Source organism: Orcinus orca, chromosome 19 (assembly GCF_937001465.1).
Source record: "Orcinus orca chromosome 19, mOrcOrc1.1, whole genome shotgun sequence".
Classification (NCBI taxonomy): Eukaryota; Metazoa; Chordata; class Mammalia; order Artiodactyla; family Delphinidae; genus Orcinus; species Orcinus orca.
In genome coordinates this window covers 3,040,215-3,061,175 of record NC_064577.1, presented here as the reverse complement: position 1 = coordinate 3,061,175, position 20,961 = coordinate 3,040,215, and the positions used below count along the sequence as shown (strand labels likewise).

The following is a 20,961-nucleotide window of genomic DNA, read 5'->3' as shown; positions in this document are numbered from 1 at the left end:
AAAGTAGAGACTCTGCTAATTCAGAATATGTTTCCTTTGGTTGCAACTCTTTGATTTAATGTTGCTTTGTGGATTAATACTTGTACTATTTGTGGGTTTAATGCTGATTTGTTTTTAACTTTATTTTTATGTTTTTTGCTAGAGAATTTGTTTCAACACTCCGTTAGCTCCTCAAGCTCTAGAAGATGTCAAAAATGTAGTCAGAAAACATATAAGTGATGGTGTGGCTGATAGTGGATTGACACTGAAAGGTGGGTGAATGGTGCTTTTTCCCCCTTTTGAATTTAATATTTTCAAAATTTAGCAGAAGGCAAAAGTCTATAGTATTATCTATATTTAGGGAAATGTTTATATTTACTAATATACCTAAAATCTAACCTGGATGTTTAAGAGTTGGAAGAGGCAGACGTTGGTGGGGATAATTATCTTTACTGTGAGTATAAATTAGAGGCAGGGAAATTGATTGGGTCTCAGGAGTGCAGAGGTCCATCTGAGGGTAAGAGATTTCAGAAACAAATTTATCTTAAAATTAAAATGATTTCATTTGTTTTTATCATATAACCATGTGAATGTCAGTATATTCCTTGGGATATGTTTTTGGCCCTTTCATGTAGTGCCATCTCTTGCTGACCTGGGTGTATCTGTGAAATGATTCTGAAATCAACTCTTTGAGACACTTGTGAGCATTGTTTTGGTTTGACCTTCCATATGCAAAACTAGTACACATATGTTCAGGAGTTTAGCTCTTGCCGTTATGTGTTACATGCTTTTCTTCCATGTGACTCTACCCATTTTCACATCAGCTATATTTACTGATTTATTTTATTTCAGGTTTTCTTTTTTTACACACACTTTTTATTCAGAGAGGGAGACATGAAACTACTTGGACTGTGCTTCGACGATTTGGTTATGATGACGATCTGGATTTGACACCTGAATATTTATTTCCCTTGTATGTACCTTTGGCTTCTAATTGATTTCACTTGCCAGTATTTTAAAGTTTTTATTTAGCACATTGATAGGTAGGCTCTGAGCTACTCAGGAATAATTTATAGATTTATAGAGCCGTTTATAGCAGGGTTTCTCAAACTCGGCACTATTGACATTTTGGACTAGATAATTCTTTATTGTAGAGCCTGTTCTACGAGTTATAGGATGTTTATTAGCACATCCTTAGATGCCGGTAGCACCTCTTCCCCCAGTCGTGACAGCCAAAAATGTCCCCTTAGGAGTGAAGTCATCCCCAATTGAGAACCACTGATTTATAGCATGGCTCAAACTCTTCCTCTTCTTCTAATGAAGAATACAAGTACCTTTTTAAATTCATTTTATTGGGGAAGGAGATAAAAGATGCTAGACGAACTTGTTTTTAGAGTCAAGGGATCAGAAATATATTGGTTAGCGTTTTTCTTTTCTTTAGTCCTTCTCCTCCCTAAGTTTTATAGCCTGTTCTCAGCTCAGGATAAAATAAGTATTTTTCCTAAACGACCAGTCTCTTTGTGGTTGTTTTTCTTTAGATAATGATATGTTTAAGTTTTGTATGTTTAATGATGAACCCAGCATCACCCTGAAATAGGAGACTGCCTTGCTGTAGGATGCCTCTCCCATACCCAAGAGAAGTAGGCTTTTCAGGGAAGTGACTTGCCAAGATCTGGCCTTTGAGCCTTTCGCCTTTTTTCTTCGCTTTTTCAGTAGCACATTATCTTCATGTTCTCCTTTTTAATTTTAGCATAGCACTGCTAGCTATCCATGTAAGGTTCAGAAAAACTTTGTTGTTGTTTTTCCTTCCCCATCATTAAGGAAGCAAAATTTCTAGTTGGATTCCTCGTCTATTAATCAGTTCTAAGTTAAAACTTCCCTTGTCAAAGTTATTAAATCTTGGCTCAAGTAATTTCCCAGGTTTTTCAATAAATATATATTGAATGAATGCATTTGTCCCAGGACTTTTTTTTATCAAGTTTTCTTTTCTGTGCCAATTTATGTGGGTAGATAGATTCTACGGGAGGTTGCTTATTGCTTTCTAAAGTATGACAATAAGGAAACTCCATCTTTTATGGCTTTGTGACTTACACTAAGATCTCTTTTAGTTTCTTTCTGCGCTCTACCTTTAATTTTCTGTAAAGAGCCCCTTCAAAGCCACCACTTGAGTCTTCTTATTGAACTCTCTGCCCCTGTCCTTCACACTGCTGCTAGATTAATAGATATACAACATGGATTTTGCCATGTCACTTACCCTTCAAGACAGGATAAAGCCTAAGCTTCTTAACCTGGTGTAGGAGGTCATTCATGATCTGCTCACTCCAGCTCACTCCCTGCCTTCATTCTAGAAGTAAATACTAAACTATTTCTGGTCCACCAATCAGATATTGTTTCCCACTCCAGGCTTTTGCCCATGGTATTTTTACTCTCTTCCTCCCTCTCCCCCCAACCTAATTCATGTCTGTTATCCTTCAAGTCTCAATACAGGTGACAGTGTCTCTCAGCAGTGCTGACACCTTCCCATCCCCAGGCCAAAGTGTTCCCTTTTACAAGGGTTCCCCTAGCATCTGTAATTTACCCATACTCAACAGTTGCCTCATTCTGTTGAGATAGTGAGGTTATCTACTTGTGGTCTGTCTCCAGCTTGAATGTGGTTCCTTAGAGGTAGGGAGCCTGTCTTGTTTTTATGTCCCCAGTACCTCTGTGCATTTGATAAATGTTTATTGACTCGAATTTAGGGTATGTCAAATGTCAAATCAGGCAGAAATAACATCTCTTCACATCATTTTCAATACATTACAATGTTGACATTGTTTAAAGCTCATAATTTTGACTTATAATTGGTTTGTAGGAAGAACAACCCATTACAGTTTAATCAGTATTGTCTGTAAATTTTTTAATACAACCTGCCCTTCAGATAGTTAAGAAAACTGTCACGTTGGAGTGAGCACTATTATGACTCTTCTGAGAATTGCCATACCACTGCAGTGACTTTCCCTGGGCAAGTCTAAATGGCTACAGAAAACATGTTCTGTAAATGCTGTCATCCTACAAAAATACTTGTTGCAATTTCATGTTCATTTCTCCAGTTAAATTTTAATATTTGGTTAATGATTTATTTTACTTTTTTTTTTCATCAACAGGCTAAAAATACCTCCTGATTGCACTACTGAATTAAATCATCACGCATATTTGTTTCTCCAAAGTACTTTTGACAAGCATGATTTGGTAAGCTTTTAGCTGCAGTTTTCCATGATATATGATAAAATATTTTCCTGTGAATGATGTAACTCTGATCCCTGAGCTATTGGGCATTCCTGTCACATAGCCAAAAATTACCCAAACTTTCTTAAACTAGCAAAGATACTTTCTCATATTATTTACTTTATTATTTTCTCAAGATGAAAAAGTCTAGTTTCTGATAGACCCTTGCATAGGTTTCCTTATATATGTGTAAGGAGTTTTCTTGATAAAATGTAAAATTTCTTTTCATTTGTTAGTTTTTAGAAACATAGCTTTACTTGATTAGGGGGCTCTTGCATTTGGGAATTATCCTCTTAGATATCTAAGTGTTATGTATACTTTCTTGTGTATCTTCAGGATAGAGACTGTGCTTTGTCACCTGATGAGCTTAAAGATTTGTTTAAAGTTTTCCCTTACATACCTTGGGGGCCAGATGTGAATAACACAGTTTGTACGAATGAAAAAGGCTGGATAACCTACCAGGGATTCCTTTCCCAGTGGACGTGAGTATAGAGCTCACTTCTTTCCTCTAGAGTTACAGCTAGTTTGAAATTATGGTGCATTACATTCATCATTTTGTATATTTGTCAGATCTTGTGAAGTGCTTCAATGATAGCTGCCTGTGAGCAGGATTTATAGTGCTGCTGCTACCTCTGAGATGAACTATAGATGTTCTATAAATTTATCAGGAAGGGATGTGTTTGCTTTTGGATGAGGTACAGGGAAACAGTAATAAGTCATATAAAAATGGAAGTAAATTTTAATACTTAAAAATTTTTTATTGGAGTATAGTTGATTTACAGTGTGTTTTAATACTTTTGATTAAGGGAAACATCATTGTTATTGTACAAATCTTGTATTTTCAGAATATGGGGAGAGCATATTTTACTTGACACTGAATTCTTACTTTGAGGGTTTTTTTGTTGTTGTTGTTTGTTTTCAGTGAACTCTTAGACTTAGTGAGGGTGTCTGCAGTCTTGTTGACCTATTGTCTAGGGTGCTAAAAAAATTCTCTGGTTGTGCATAATGACATAATTACTTTAGCCTTGGCAAAAATAACTTTCTCAACACCAGGATCTGTTCTTTTTTCAGATCATACGAAAGGCTAACTATTTTCAAGTGTCTTTTAGCCTTTCAGTTATTTTTTTCACTTTTTGCAAACCTTTTCAGATTTAATTATCATTAAGTCCTTAACTAGCCAGTATTTGCAGTACAATATGTAACTTGGGAAGCAAATAATATAAAATATCCCTGCTCTAGATCTTACCAGCTGCTCACTGCTCATCTGTGTGGCCTTGCTCTCTCCGGGCAGGTGGAATAGATACAGGAGCCCCTTCCACCCCACATCTTGCATTCTCCTCCCTTTCATTTCTGCCCTAAGGATGTCACTGTAGGAAAAGCCATGGTTGGGCACATGGGAAATTAAAGCAGTCTGACAAAAATTATCTGGGTCTAGTGGTAAAATTATTTGAGCTGTTGTAATTGTTTTTAAAATAAATATTCATTTAGGAACTTTTCACATTTTAAACTCTTCCCTTTCCTAGGCTCACGACCTATTTAGATGTGCAGCGATGCCTGGAGTATTTGGGTTATCTAGGCTATTCAATATTGACTGAGCAAGAGTCTCAAGCTTCAGCCATCACAGGTAAGTATCTGAATGCTATTTAATTAGAAAAAAATTTTTTTTAGGATTCCAGTTTCATATGTAAAAAGAGTAAAAATAAATGCATCTTCATTAGTCTTCCATGTCTATACTATTTCTTTTCCCTTGATTTGGTAATCACTTTTGAGGTAAGCTGCTTGATTTAATTGTTTATCAAAAAGGAAAGAGTAGAGGTTTTACCTCTAGTCTCCCCCTGAGGGTACTTCATTGATGAAAATCAGGGAGGGCTATGGGCATGAAAAGTATTTACCAGTCTATCTTGTGTTTTAATTTTCTTTAAACATTAAAAACAGTGCCTATTAACACATGATCCTGGTATTCAACTGATTGTACATCTCTCGGTTTTATAACCTTTTTCCACATTAAAAAATCTTTCACATATCTTGTAATGTTAACCAGGCATTCTTGCCAGGCAATGTGCTCCACTTAAAGAAAACCCATAGATATAATATGAAATAACAAATTAGGGAACTGATCATTTCAAGAAGTTCTTATATCCTGATTTGTGGGGAAAAATGCCATATCTTACAGGAAGCCCCATTACAGGAAGACAGCCTTTGTGAAATTGACAGAGCAAGTACCCTTCAAAGTACTTAACCAGTTAGACAGTATTTAATGCAGCACCAAAGACTAAGGAACTAATTAGCCAGCATGAGGTTCTTTCACTCAACAAAATATTGTGGCCATATTTCTATAATCAATAAGTATACTAATATATCTATAATATTTATAATATTATATCTTTAATATTAGATAAAGTATCGTCATATGGATATTCTATAACTTAACTACCCCATAATTATTATCTGTTTTTTATCACTTTCAGGTTTTTTTGCTATAAATAGTGCCTCTTGGTGAGCTTTCTTGTAGTTGAATCTTTGGGTATAGTTAAAGGAGGTCTCTTTACCTCAAGAAGAGATGCCTCGGGCTTCCCTGGTGGCGCAGTGGTTGAGAGTCCGCCTGCCGTTGCAGGGGACATGGGTTCGTGCCCCGATCCGGGAAGATCCCACATGCCGCGGAGTGGCTGGTCCCGTGAGCCATGGCCGCTGAGCCTGCGCGTCCGGAGCCTGTGCTCCGCAACGGGAGAGGCCACAACAGTGAGAGGCCCGCATACCGCAAAAAAAAAAAAAAGACATGCCTCATTGCTCTGCTGATACAACATTGTTTTCAGGGCTGCCTCTTTTACAGATTTACCTTAGAAAGGCCAGTTAACCCTAGCGTGCATATCCTCTTTCCATTTATAGACCCAAGAGAGTGCAGTTTTGAGATAGCATCTTTTAGTTTATAATTTGTTATGACAATAATTTATAACAGAAAAAAAGATGGGATATAGTATTGGCTGTATTCATTGTAATTTTCATTCATTTTTCAGATATCATTTTGTTATGTAAACATACTACTTATTTTATGATGAAATGAATATCATTTGGTTACTAGAAGTTTACAGCCGACTTTCAGAAATGCATCTTTTTCACTAAGTGGGGCCCTTCTGTATTATATTTTGTACTTTATTTCACATACCGCTTGACTACTGTACAGTATGTTTATTGATCGAACACTTTGTAAAAATGATAAATAGCAATACCCTATTTTGCAGAATGTGAAATGAAGGCTCAGTAAATCTAAGCAGTACATAATTAGCTTTTTTTTTCTTTTTAGTAACAAGAGATAAAAAGATAGACCTTCAGAAAAAACAGACTCAAAGAAATGTGTTCCGATGTAATGTAATTGGGATGAAAAACTGTGGGAAAAGTGGAGTTCTTCAGGCTCTTCTTGGAAGAAACTTAATGGTGAGAGTTCTCAAGAAATAGAGCTATACTCAACAGATTTTTATAGTCACTGAGTTTACATAATTTTTTCATAACCATTTACCCTTTTAGATGATTAGTAGAACTGAGTGACCTATGTATAATAGTAAGGTACAACTAAAGTGTAACAATAATCTCATTGAACTAGCTTTATCTTTGCTTCATTGATGTTAGCTATCATTTGTCTTTTTTTTTTTTAAACAGCTTTTAGATGGGGGTTAAATAAATACACATATGAAAGCATCAAACACAGTGCTTGGCATGAAGTAAATGTACAGTGAATATTTTGAACCGACTACTGATACCTAATTCTGACTACTGACTTGAGTAAGGAGATTGACATATTTGTAGATGAAATAGCAGGCCAAATTATAGTGTAAGGACAATCGCCAGCAGGTGGCTCTGGAATACACTTTCAGTGATATTGTTTACTTCCTTTTCAGCTACTGCTTTCCCTGTATGCAGAACAAATGCATCTTTTATTTTAGACCTTAAGAACTAAGAAACAAAATCAATATCCCCTTTGTATTGATAAATAATACATAGTGTAGGGAAGAATGTCCTTTTTTTGGTAACACACCATACATGCAGAGCGCATGTGTTGATGGAAACTAGTTCCTGTAATACTATAAATACTGAGATGTTTTTGGTTGTTTTCAGAGGCAGAAGAAAATTCGTGATGACCATAAATCATACTATGCAATTAACACTGTTTATGTATACGGACAAGAGAAATACTTGTTGGTAAGAAATTTTCTGGCATATAAAGATTATTAATTATTGGGTACATTTTAAATGACTCTTTGAAAACATAATTAGATTTAATTTAATGGTTTTTGTGTGATTTATTTTTTTACCTGGTTTATTCATTAGAATTAATTTTAATTCCCTTGATCCATGTGGTGATTACATGGGTGTAGATATAAGTAAAAATTCATCTATCTGTGTGCTTAATTGTATGTTATACCACCATAAGAAAGTTAAAAAAAAATTAAATCCTCTTTGCTCTTTCTTCCACTTTTATTTTTAAAAATTATGTCCTCTATTGTTGACTAGAAATTAGTTTGAAGACCTTTGTGCAGGTGTGGGGTAGTTTAATCTGTAATTGAATCAGGTTGTATCTATTTAGCAGGGAGGAGTGTATTTAACAAGTGTGGTAGCCTAAAAAATGATGGAAAGAATGGTATGACTGAAAAGATAATATGAAATAGTAAAAAGAGGTTTTATGTTCTTTTTGGATCCAGTCTGATTTGGGTTTGAATGCTGGTCCACCACTGATCAGCTGTGTGACCTCAGGCAAATTGCTTATTCTCTGAGTCTGAGTCTCTTATTAAGTTAACTAATATGAGAAGCTCCTGACAAAAAATAGGTACTAAAGAAAGTTCATTCCCTTTTTTTTTTCTTTTTGGAAGTAGTTTATTCTGCTAGACAGATAATCACGTTGAATTTTATGCATATTTTGCTCTTTATGATAAAAGTTCTTTGTCAGTTTCTTGTTAAACCTGTTTATCTCTCATTCTTCTCCTAAGTATAATTCTGTATATTGGGTACTCAGTAAATCTTGCTGGTTGTTAACTTTCCAGTTTTATTGTTACAACCATTCATTGCAAATTGATGTCTTTCATGTCTCTGAATATCCATGCTCTAATAGTGTTTTATTTGGAATATATTGAGTCACCTCTGACTTTACACTTCCCTTTTCTTCTCCTCAACAAAGAAGCACTATCTTATATAGCTCAGTACTGAATTTTACGCTTGTTGGATCATTATCATATCACAGATGGGATGTTTCTTTAGAGATTTTATAATAAACATTGAAAAAGAGTAGGCAGTGAAGTAGAACAAAATAACCTTAATGTACCGTCCTTTGCTTTGTGGTTTGTTTGTTTTTTTTTTTCCCTTTGTGTTTTTGATTGGGGAGGAAAGGTGGTGTGGTAAAAAGAAAAAAGCCTTGGGAATCATATCTGAGTTCAATTTTTGGTCTGATGACTAGTTAGTTGTGCTATCTTTGGCAGTTGACCTAATCTCTTTAGCCTGTTTTCTTATCTATAGTATATAGAGAATGCATGTAAAGGGCCTGCCTAGCACACTTTAGTCACTCACTAAATGTTAGTTTCTGTAGGACCTTAATCACCATTTTTCATCTTCAAAAATCAGAAACTACTTGTTTATCTATATGTCTTACTTCCAAAAATAGTCTGAAAATTGATGCTTAACTAGTATTTTTAAATTAGGAAGTCAAGTTAAGCAAATAATAAAACATCATGACTTTAATTTTACATCAGTGTTATGATACTTATGTTTCTGTCTTTTTCTTTTTACAAGTTGCATGATATCTCAGAATCGGAATTTCTAACTGAGGCTGAGATCCTTTGTGATGTTGTGTGCCTGGTATATGATGTCAGTAACCCTAAATCCTTTGAATACTGTGCCAGGATTTTTAAGGTTTGTTGCTCTTTTGGTCTAAAACCAAGTTTAACTTTATAAGGAGTTTAATGGAATTGTAATGTGGTGTTTTCTAACCAGGGAAATGCAAGAAAATTATTTGTGGAGCTTTTCAGAAATACATACATTTGTGTCCTATCCCTAAAGGTTCTGGTTTCATTCTGAGGTGGTAGAGTCGCAGACATCTGTATTTTTAAAAGTACTTTTTTCCACGTGTGACTCTGATGTGCGTTCCTGGTTAAGAACCTCTGCATTAATGGAAGGTCTTAGGAGTGCACATGGATTATATGTTGCCCGTTATACAAAGAATAATAATAGAGCAAGGGGATAAACCAGAGGCTTGAAAAGTTATCAGTTACTTTGAGATTATCAACAAGATTCAGTAAGAGTAAAAAAACTGTATGTAGGAAGGAATTTACTCTAGCATTGTTTTTAATAGCGAAAACCTGGAAATAATCCAAATGTCTAACAATAGGAGGATATTTACCAAATTGAGACAAAATGATCCTATGAAATTTATGTAGCCATTAAAAATAATGGTTTTGAATTCTGAAAACATGGAAAATTCAGTATTATATTTTTAAATGGTTATGTCCAGCATGACTACAACTATGTAAACATATATATATGCATGTGCTTAAGGACTAAAGGTAATATCAAAAAATGAAAATAGTGTGCTTTAGGAGGGAGAATTTAGGTAGATTTCTTTTTATTTCAAAGTATTGTTTCTTTTTGAAAAAAAATTTTTTTTTTTCAAATTGTAGTGAATTTGAAGAATTGTTATATTGTTACCAGCATTAGAAAAGTGGCCCTGGTCTTATTATGCTACTGACCTAGACAACTGCCAGTCTTTGTCTCTTAGTTTACTTTCTCCCTGAAACTGTTGATGCTTTGCCTATCTAGAGAAAATTTTTAGTGCCCATTTAATTAAGTTTAGTAATTTTTGAACTTGTCATCAGATTTTGATTTCACTTTTTATTCTGTAGCAACACTTTATGGACAGCAGAATACCTTGCTTAATCGTAGCTGCAAAGTCAGACCTGCATGAAGTCAGACAAGAATATAGCATTTCACCTACTGATTTCTGCAGGAAACACAAAATGCCTCCACCACAAGCCTTCACTTGCAATACTGCTGATGCACCCAGTAAAGACATCTTTGTTAAATTGACAACAATGGCCATGTACCCGTAAGTACTTGCTCTGCCATGATTTTTGTTTTGCATGGTTTGTGGTAACATTGCATGCCTTTACTAGCCATGAGGGTGGAATCTCTGTCACATAGAAGTTGTTCAGCAACAGAAAGAGACTTTGTAATGAGAAGGGACAAGTTTGAGTAAATGCAGGTTTGGTTTGGGTACCAGAAGAAAATTATATCAATGGTGCTTCTGATAATATTTGACTATATTTGAGCAGGCTGTAACTATCTTAATAGGATAGTGCAATAAAACTCAGCCTCTCACCCATCATTAAAAAGATAGTCTTACTGCAATAAAATGGAATTGACATCATGCTAATAAGGCATTTCCATATGAACAAAAAGTTAACTTTTATATTTTTTCTGCTGATTAATTGACCTTGAGTATGTGAAGGATTCTAAAATCTTTTATGAATTTATGTTTAAATTATGGGTATGTTTGAGTTCAGGATATAATGTCTTTTTTTAGTGCTATAAAAAGTAGTTGTAATTGGGATTCCTTCTATATAAATGTTTTATGTTAAGTGTTATGAGCCACAAATTTTATGTACATTTATTGTATATCTCTACATGCATATGCACAAGCACATAACTGTGGTCATCTTTGTAGTTTACTAACTGCCTTAAAATTGCATGGTTCTTAATGGCATTCTCCTCAAGTACGGTGTTTGTATAAATTCTGTTTTGTGATAAGATAGTTTTTCAGGCAGTGCGTTTCTCAGGACTTTACAGTTTATTCTATTTATTATTATGTTGTTCTCTAAATTATTTTTCTTCTTATGAAAAGTACAGTATAACATAGAGTAATACTCAAAAATTGCTACAAGCTAATAAGGTTTTTCAAAACGTTGTTAATTTGTACGGATTTTTCAAATCAGTTAACTTTATTGCTGTTCCATTAACTAGTACTTTAAAAAAAATGCAGCAAACCCTTGAAATTCTATTTGTATTGGAAGAGAAGTCATTCCTTCCTATTACTGTTAGATAAGCAAAACCTTACTTTTTATGTTTACCTTTGCTTTAAAACTTTCATGTATGTTATCTACAGAGAGGATCATTACAGAGACAGACTCTCCCGAGACATGGGCAACACTGATAGAATAGAGAATTTGAGAAAAATCTGGGTCTTTCTAAAAACTGCTTTGTAAGTTACTTTTTCTTTATGGCTTCTATGGCATTTTGTTGACATTTTCTTATAGATGACCAAATCTTTTTCTCCATAATTCACATTTAGTAATTATCCAGAAACGCACTGCTTGGTCAGGCTTACTGCCTAACTGTATACTATGGTGTCTTTCTTTTTAATATGTAAATGCACTGTCTTAATCTTGTAAATAACTGCAACTGTGTTTTTAGATCTGCATCTTTAAAATTTTACTGCAATATGTGTGAGTGTGTGTGTGTGTATATGATAAATGTACATACATGGACACTTGTTTTTATGGTTAATCCGAAACTACTTCTCATGAAGCATCTCCCTGTTGCTAAGCATACTTTGCATCCCTCCTTTTTGGTGGGTGGAGCCTGTATATGTTGAAGAGTCAGATTCAACTTATAAAATAACAGATGGATTCCAGTATGACAGCTGGCAGTGACTTAGTAGCAGTGATATGTTCATCATCACAAGTCAGATTTTAAAATGGAATGTCTTGAGCCTGTAAGAGTCTTTTAAAAAATTAATTCTTGTTTTTCTTCATGTTGGGAATTAGGCATTATTGGGATGCTGCTAATCTCCACAACCATGCCACCGTGTGCTGTGGTCTCATCAGATCTCACAAGCTAAGCCAAGTCAGATTGGGCCAGTCCATTGACTGAGAAGCCTCTAAAAAATGTTCAGGTGTTACAGGAAGTGATGTAATTGATTCTTCAGGTGGCGCTCTTCTGAGTGGGTTCTGCGCCAGTACCTCTCCAGGGGTGGTGTGATGGCCTTGTATGTCTGAGTGGCTCTGACCACTGAGCAGTCATTGGAGACCCCCTACTTTGGTTGTTAGAGTGGAGGTGAAATGGGCTGCCCCACGTGCCTGTACCAACTAGTGCAACTCAGTCAACCAGAAAGGAGTCAGAAAGCCTCCCTAAATTTCATATCTAATATCAATTGGATCCATTGTTGATTTTTTACACCCTTACCCAGAGTTTCATATTATCGTACTTAGCTGGTGTGTTTTGCTAGCAGACGAAATTAACCCTATATTTTGGGTTCAAGTAGAAATTTATGAAGCACTTTGATTTCCTTTGGGAGCCATGGTGCTTGATGAATTAAAGACGATGTTGTTCATATCTCCTCAGGGTTGAACATACTCGTCTTTTGACTCTTTTGTGTATTTGTCACTCTTCTCCTTCCTGGTTTTCAGGCATGTGTATATACTGAGGGAGGAGGAGGGGATGGTTATTTAAATGCTAGCAAACTCTGACCTTTTGGTGGGTGCTGTGGCTTACCCAGTTTTTCTTTTATTAATTTAGATGAGGGTGCCATCTATTGCTGTGCATATTTATTCCACTAAAACCCTTGTACTGATAATTCTATCCTCCCTCCAAAAAAGCAAAAGTGTTAGCTAATTTTCCTTAGATTTTCTATAGGGAGGGAGGAGGGAGCTATTGCTGTTCATTATATTTTTGGTAAATGTGGAATTCTGCACAACTTTAGCATGCCCCACACTGTCCTTTTCCTTAGTGTTGCTTATGCCTAAATCTTTTTTTTTTAAGTTGGCACACTCTGACTTGTGCCATATTTGTAAGTAAGAACTCAACTCCTGTCCTTCTGTGTGTTTTCGCAGCCATGCCCGGTTACGCTGTATGTGCACCTGCAACAGGTGTACATTTTGCATCTGTCAGAACTTCCTCAACTCAGACTTGCTGCAATCTGTAAAGAACAAAATCTTCACTGCAGTTCTTAACAGGTTCTTAACTTTCTTTACTGGGTACCAGGCATTCTGTTAAAATACAAAAGAAAAAAGTGGTTAACTATTTATTATACAAATACTACAAAGAAAACAAGCTGACTGATGCCCAACTAACTTCCACTAAAATTCTCACTATGGTGACAATGTTTAGTTCTGGAATCATCCTTAATGTTTAAAAATTAATAGATATATTTAGGGGACTATAAAGTAAGATTTTAGCTTTTTTTTTATTAAGGAAGTTAAAGTACTTTTTATATTAGGGGATAATATATGTAGGGAGATTAAAAATCTTTTGGCTGAGAGTTGTAGAAATAGATTAGGGCTTTAGTAAGGAAAAGACACATTGATTCCACATGTTATACTGTACTCAGCTTGCCTTCAAATAGTGCAGCTTATTAAAACCATACTTATATGAGCGGTATCTTGGGTTTGAAAAACTTCTCTATTGAAATTATTTATAGTTATAATGTACTTTTACTTTTAAGTACCTGGAATGTTTTTTTGAAATGAAGATAATAACCACCTTTAAGGATTCAAAGGAATATGGAAAAGAAAAAGATCTATAGTACTAGTTTTTGAGGTCTTTACAATTGAACCCGAAACATAAAGTATGCCTAGAAAGTAATATGCTTTTAAAAAAGAAAGAGAAACAACAACAAAAAAATAGGTGTATACATTCCCTCAGAGCAATAAACTTGGAAGGTTATGTTCTTATTCTGGTCATGCTACCTTTCTTTGTTCAAATCGATTTTACATTTTGTGAACATTTAAGAGCCTATGTAATATTAATTTGTATCTAATGTCAAATTTTTATGTGTCTATGAATGAATTACGTTTTTGAAATCATTCAAATGTCATTGGGACCAGGGCTTGATTAAGACAGATGATCAAGCTAAACAGATTTTGGTTAGAAATGGATCTTATTTGGGTTACTGTTGGACTCTTACTGAGGGCTAGGCTCCAACTGTACCAAATGAGTAGGATAGTTTGTGTCCACCAGCAGTGTAGACATGGCTATTAAACAGTGAGGCTGTATCTTATGTGAGTCAGAAACTGACTCTGAAGACATTCTAAAAGAGTTTCAGTGATGTTTTGAGCACTAGTAGCTCTGGAATAAGAATGCAGCCATCATAGGTGATTGCTTTGAAGGGATCACCGCGCTCATTTGGTGGTGAAGTTCTGCCTGTCTTTTGAATGGCATCTTATAAAGAGTAACACAGACAGATTTGCTCATGACAACTGTCTGAGAAAGTGCAAGGCTAGTTCAAACCAGACAGCATTCAGGAGCTCCGGTGTTGGAAATGGTAGAGTTGGAAGAGATTCTAGAATTCATCTGGCCTAACCTCCCATTAGATTGCCTTCCTGTGAGCCTTCCTGATAGAGTTTAGAGATACTGTTATCTGCTGATGGCTTTCCTCATTGGAGAAGGTTTTTGCTTTTGCCTTTTTTTTGGACTAAAATTATTTCCCTATAACTTTCTCTCCTTTAGCTTTAGTTCTGCCCTTTAGAACAACATACGACTATTCTACTCCCTCTTCAACATAGCCTTCAGACATTTGAAGACGGCCATCATGTCTCCCCTAAATTTCTCTTCTCCAGGTAGAACATCCCCATTTCTTTCAGCCTTTTCTTAAATGGTTTAGTGACTTCATCATTCCTGGTTTTCCTCATCTGAAAGCCCCTTAGTTGTTCAGAGTACCTCTTAAAAAGTGCCACTGAGAATGGAGAACAGTGCTCCCGGTGTGATCTGACTAGTCCATAACGGTGGGCGGTCATATTCCACAGTTAGGACAGCACCTGTCTACTGCATGAATTAACTTTTTAGCAGCCCCAGCCCACTGTTGATGCATATTAATCTTGGGGTTGAAATCAGATTTTTTCATACAAAGTGCTATTAAGGCAGTGTCCCCTCCTCTCTGTGTATTTGACAGTTTTAGTTGGCTCTTTGTATCTAAATGCGGATACATATATATCTCTATTGAGTGTCATATTCTGCTTTTTGATCCATTGTTCTAGCTCAGTCATTTCAAACATTATTTCTGTCATTTGTCCCATTATATATATTTCTCGGCATTGTGTTATTTGCAAATTTGGTAGCTGTGTCTTCTTTATCTTTCAAGTTATTGATTAAAAAATAATGTCGAATACCCAGAGATTAGAGAGCGAGATTGCTCAAGCAAGCAAGCCCTTTAGTGCTCCACTAGAGAACTCTTCCCAGTGACACAGATTCAGAATTCTTGGGGAAAGATTATTCTGTCAATTAAAAATATTTTATTATCCAGCCCATGTTGTATCTTACTGTCTTATAAGAGATTTCCTGGAGGGCTCTTTTGAAATCAATATAATTTCTACCACATTCCTCTGATCCACCAATGTATTAATTTTATCTGAATAGAAAGTGACATCTATTTGGTGTCTTATTCTTGGTGAACTCACCTTGGCTCCTAGTAATTGCTGATCGCAGACCATCAGTTTTATTCTAGAAGCTCTTGATTGTCCATAATTGCAGATTGATTCGTTGTCTGCATCTTTATTGCCAATTTTAATTTTAGGTTGGTTTAGTCAGCTTCCCAATGAAATAGGTTGGGTGTGCATTAATGGATGAGATTGCTCATCATAAATTACTCTGTACGGTGATCTTCGAAGAGAAATCAGTACATTTTGTCATACCTAATTATAAACTAGAAATAATTTAATGGTAATATCAGCATACATCACTGATGTCTGGTAATCAAGAAGGGAAAGAATGAAAAAGATGAGGAGGAAAACCAGCATACTTTTCAGAGAACTCCTTCCTCTTCCCTGGTAGTATTTCAATAAATTATTTTATAGAAGTCCAGTGGAAATTTAGGAGCTCTATATTGAAGTTTCTTCTAATTCACAAAAGGATTATAGATGAGGTAGGTGAGGATGGAGGCCAAAAACTTAAGTACCTACAGGGTCTGGATGGATAATGTTAATGAATGAAGGTGGCCAAGGAGAAGAAATAAGAGAGGTGGGAGCTACGACAGGTCCTGTCTGCAAGAGGCAGCCACCACTCAGCTCTGGCTGTTGGTTATTGTGCAAGCGTGGTATCGCCAGGACTTCTGATTCTCTGAGACACTAGAAGTCAGGATTTTTTAGGTAAAATTTCCTGATATTTAAGTAAAGGCAATTAAATTTTAAAAATCTGAAGTACTAATCAGAACAAAGAAAGCATGTTTACAGGTCACCAGTTTGCAACTTCAGTCTTAAGACATAGCCTAAAGTTGTGAAAATGCAGGCCAGAAAAAGGTACACCTGAGGAATGAAAATGTCTCTTAAAAACACCTCCACATACAGTTTCACTCCTTTCTCTTTAATAACTTGAAAAAGTAATGGGGTTGGTGGGGTGAGAATGGAACCACTTTCCCTACAGTGTCTTGGGTTTTGGCAACCTTTTGGTGGTTGGTCACCACTGGTTTGCTGTTCTAGGTGTATCTTAATGTTACATAAACAGAAAAAGGATTCACTAATTGAGTAAAAGTCATGTAAGAATTTTTCACTGTAATTCAATAGGGACGATTCTCACTCAACAGTAAGTCTTAAGTCTTTTCATTTTAGAAATCTGCTGTGCCTAGCGTTTGATTTAGAAGTATAAATGAGCAGTTTAAAATTTTTTATTTAACCAAAAAGTTTTGTTAAATGTCTGCAAAGAAATTAATAGACAAATATTGGTACATATATGTTGGTCTCAAATTAGTACATTGTTTTAGCATGCTTGTAAAAATTTTGATCACCAAAATAGAAACTACTTCCAGAGATAATACATGTTTGGTGCCACGTTCTCCCTTTACGTCATCCTCCTACCACTTTGATTTATTCATCCAAGTACTTAAGTACCTGCTTTAGATAGGATCTTGCTGTGAGCTGGGGCAAAATATCAAGATGAAGAAGATACAGACCTGTATTTAAATACCTTTCTAAATATTGTGTTAAATTTTTTTTTTAACTTTTGGTTATATTTTCAGTGACCTTAGTGCCTTATGCTAGCAAAGGAAGTGCTATAACCTGATCATGAGAGAATCTATGCCAAATTAATTAATTTATACTTACACAATTTCAGCAGTTCCAACATTTCTGAAATTGTCCATTTTTCCCCATCTGTTTTTGACCAGAAAAGATTGTCTTTATTTTTTTAGCTTATTTACTGACACTATGTATTTTAATTTTAAGTAGAAAATAGTAATAAAAATTTTTTTCTTTCCAGTTTAATTGAATGTATATTCAACATGTGAGAGAAGTGTTTAACTACATAGCTGACGTGTGACTTTGTTCTTTGGTAATTATGGCCTCAGCCTTTAGATCTGGATAGGTTTATGTTTTTCTTTGGAATAATTTATGAATAGCTGGAATTATTTGAATTTAAATACATTTGGAAGATTATTAACCTGTGGCCAGGTGATTTTAGTCTCTGGCAATGCTTTCATTTCAAATAGTGAAAATCATGTTATTGGAGAAAAATACCTTTTGATTATATTTTAATTATAAATACCTCTTAAATCTGAAGGTGTTAAAATGATTATGTAGGAGTGGGCTTGATTGTTGGTTTGAACTACCCAGGATTTTAGTTTATTAAGTATTTATTATTCTGACTTTAGAACACTCCTGCTTTGCATGAGGATGTCACTGTACTGTAGTGTGTGTGCACTTTAATTTGTCCCTTCCTTTAGGTGTTCATTTTCATTTGTTTGCCTGTGCCACTTAGTCATTTTTTAACTCCTCTTGAGCCGTTTCCCAGCTGTGTTTCAGTGTATAATCCTCCCATTTTTCCTAACCTATAATTTAATCAAATTGTTTATTTTACGATTTATTATTTTGGTGTGGTTTTCTCTGATGCATGTCTTGGTTTTAGTATTTCTTTCACCACATTTTAGTACTTGGATTAGCCGTATAGGTTATTTGTTCATGTTACTTCTTAAGTTTGGTAACAGCATCTTACTTTAGCAACAAAATGTGTAGTTCACACTGAGTATTTACCGAGACACAAAGGTATGATGGACAAGTCATCATACCCATTGTATTTTTTATCCTGTTTATTAATGTATTTTTAAAAATTGGATATATGTGACATTTATTTTAATCTGTTCTTTAACGACTCACTTCATTTGCCCATATTACTTTAATAATCACCTAAGTTACTCCTTCACATTGTTTGAAATCATGTTACTTAATATAGGAGCCCTGTTTTTGAAGAAAGGACTTCACTGTTGTCACGCTAAAATGAACTGTCTTTTCACAGGATTGCTTTATGAAGAGGATAGTTTCCTAGAAATCTTAATGCTATAGAGATTCTGTAGGGAATGTAAGAGTTCTCAGGATATTATGTTACAGTAAAATATTGTATTTTAAGGAAGTGCATCCTCTGTTTTAATTTCATATGAAACTTCTGTGTTCATATGAAAGGTCCTTACAAGGCTTTTCTTTGAATTTGGATACATATACATAGTCATACGTTTAAAATTATATGAGAGCTTGTGTTATAGATTCTCTTCAAGTAAGCTGCTGCTGCTTATAAATTAAAACATTTTTGCCGTTTGGTTTAGTATATTAAAGGGCACAGCAGGATGGAGTTTGCCTATTCTGACCTTTAAGTATCTGTAGTTAACATGTAGAAGACATTACGTGTTTCCCATGTATCTACAATCATCCATGAATTTTTATTCTTCTAATGCTTGGTGAAGCATTTCTTGACATTGATGCACACCTATGTCCTTTTCCTAAGTATGTTACTGTTTAGGCATGCTCAGTTAACAGCTTTCGTATGATTTGTGTTATAGTTCATCTTTGTTGGACACTATGGTTTTATTTCTTAACCTATTTCGAGAAATAGCTTATTAAAATGTTTCATGCCTACTAGTTCAATTAGGAGAATTGTCATTGTTAAAATTATTATTAGCAGTAATGGCATTATTATTGGAGGTAAATATGAAAAAATACTTCACCAGGTGGTAGAAACATAAAGCAGGGAGAGGATAACATTCCCTTTATTATTGGTTAAATACACTGAACCAATAAAGATTTTGGTTCATGTTCTTATATTTACCATAAATTGTAGAGTTAATCAAAGCATTTTGTATGCCTTCTTTAAGGCATTCTGTGCAAAGGTACATAGGAATTTTTGTCCGTTGTTATATGCCTATGTGACCTTCACACAAAGTTTTTAATGTGCCTCTTTATTGCCTGAATTTTGAAACATTATCTTCTCTCTGCCTTGTTAAGTAGCACCCTTAGTAATAACCCAGGTCCAAACCTGTTGGTTTGCTCCCACACTTGTGTCAAAAAGCGCTTGTTGGGCTTCCCTGGTGGCGCAGTGGTTGAGAGTCTGCCTGCCGATGCAGGGGTCACGGGTTCGTGCCCTGGTCCGGAAAGATCCCACATGCCGCGGAGCGGCTGGGCCCATGAGCCATGGCCGCTGGGCCTGTGCGTCCGGAGCCTGTGCTCCGCAACGGGAGAGGCCACAACAGTGAGAGGCCCGCGTACCGCAAAAAAAAAAAAAAAAAAAGCGCTTGTCATCTAATTGACATCTGGGCCCTCAGCACTTCTAAGACAGAAAGCCAGCATCCAGTCCACAGGAATTTTCTACCTAAGAACTCGAAAGCTGTGACAAGCTTCACACGATTTTTTAAGGTTATATTTTAGCATTTAGTCGTTCTTTCTTATGTTCTAAAAAGAGATACTGCTGAACCTAAATTATTTTATTCTGCGTAGAGTAGGGAAATGTGTGATTCTGATATATCAGTAGATTGGAAAAAAAGAACCTTTTTATACACACACACACACACACACATTTTTGACCCTGTAATATTCATTTTGGGGTAGTCTATCTTAAGGAAACTATTTTAAATATAGCGAAAAATCTTAATGTAGAAAGGTATTCATCACTTTAGTTACAGTCACCTGTAAATGGTGATAGCCACCAGTAGGAATATAAAGCAGCTATTTAAAATGATGTCTCTATAATTTATGTAAAAGTACCTATATAATATTTTTAAAAGATATAAAAGTATATAAATTATACACATTGTGTTTGTAGCTATGTTAGAAATACATAGAAAAAGTTTAAAAGGAAATACCCCAAATTTTAATTAGTTGCCTCAGGTGATTCTAGGTGATTTTGTTCCTTCCTACTTTTATTTTCCTCATATAGTGTGCTTGTATAACTTTTTAAATATAAATTTATTTATTTATTTATTTTTGGCTGCGTTGGGTCTTCATTGCTGCACGCAGGCTATCTCTGGTTGCGGCAAGCGGGGGCTACTCTTCCTTGCGGTGCACAGGCTTCTCATTGCAGTGTGTTCTCTTTGTTGCAGAGCACGGGCTCTAGGCACACGGGCTTCAGTAGTTGTGGCACTCAGGCTCAGTAGTTGTGGCTTGTGGGCTTAGTTGCTCCGCGGCATGTGGGATCTTCCCAGACCAGGGCTCGAACCTGTGTCACCTGCATTGGCAAGCGGGATTTTAACCTCTGCGCCACCAGGGAACTCCCTGTATTACTTTTTTAATAGTAAAAAAAAACTTAAGAAAAAATATGCAGTAAGATACTATAATTTATTCTGAGGTGTTTTATGTGAATCATTTGGCAAGAATTAAACTTTTGAATTGTGGAAGCATTCCTTTTGCTTGAGTTTATAGGCATGAACTAGGAAGCAGCCTTATGAAACTGTTACTCTGCTTCTGCTTGAGATCTGAAATGACAAACATGGCTCAG

The 20,961-nt window shown here is 35.4% G+C and overlaps 1 protein-coding gene across 10 annotated transcripts in view; it reads left to right on the top strand.

Moving 5' to 3' along the window:
- Positions 1-20,961, top strand: part of RHOT1 (ras homolog family member T1) — a 67,556-nt gene that overhangs the window by 34,348 nt on the left and 12,247 nt on the right. For 5 of the 10 annotated variants that reach the window (XR_007473379.1, XR_007473380.1, XR_007473378.1 and 2 more), the window contains exons 10-19: positions 143-251; positions 832-952; positions 3,123-3,207; positions 3,580-3,725; positions 4,767-4,867; positions 6,545-6,675; positions 7,354-7,437; positions 9,019-9,138; positions 10,125-10,327; positions 11,384-11,479. Coding sequence is in view for 7 of the 10 variants with exons in the window: in XM_033423453.2 (XP_033279344.2) it covers positions 143-251; positions 832-952; positions 3,123-3,207; positions 3,580-3,725; positions 4,767-4,867; positions 6,545-6,675; positions 7,354-7,437; positions 9,019-9,138; positions 10,125-10,327; positions 11,384-11,479 (1,196 nt within the window). In the remaining 3 variants the exon portion in view is untranslated. Of the gene's footprint in view, positions 1-142; positions 252-831; positions 953-3,122; positions 3,208-3,579; positions 3,726-4,766; positions 4,868-6,544; positions 6,676-7,353; positions 7,438-9,018; positions 9,139-10,124; positions 10,328-11,383; positions 11,480-13,109; positions 13,233-14,724; positions 14,759-20,961 lie in introns of those variants that run through there. The other 5 variants (XM_033423450.2, XM_033423447.2, XM_049701800.1 and 2 more) reach the window with 5 other exon arrangements.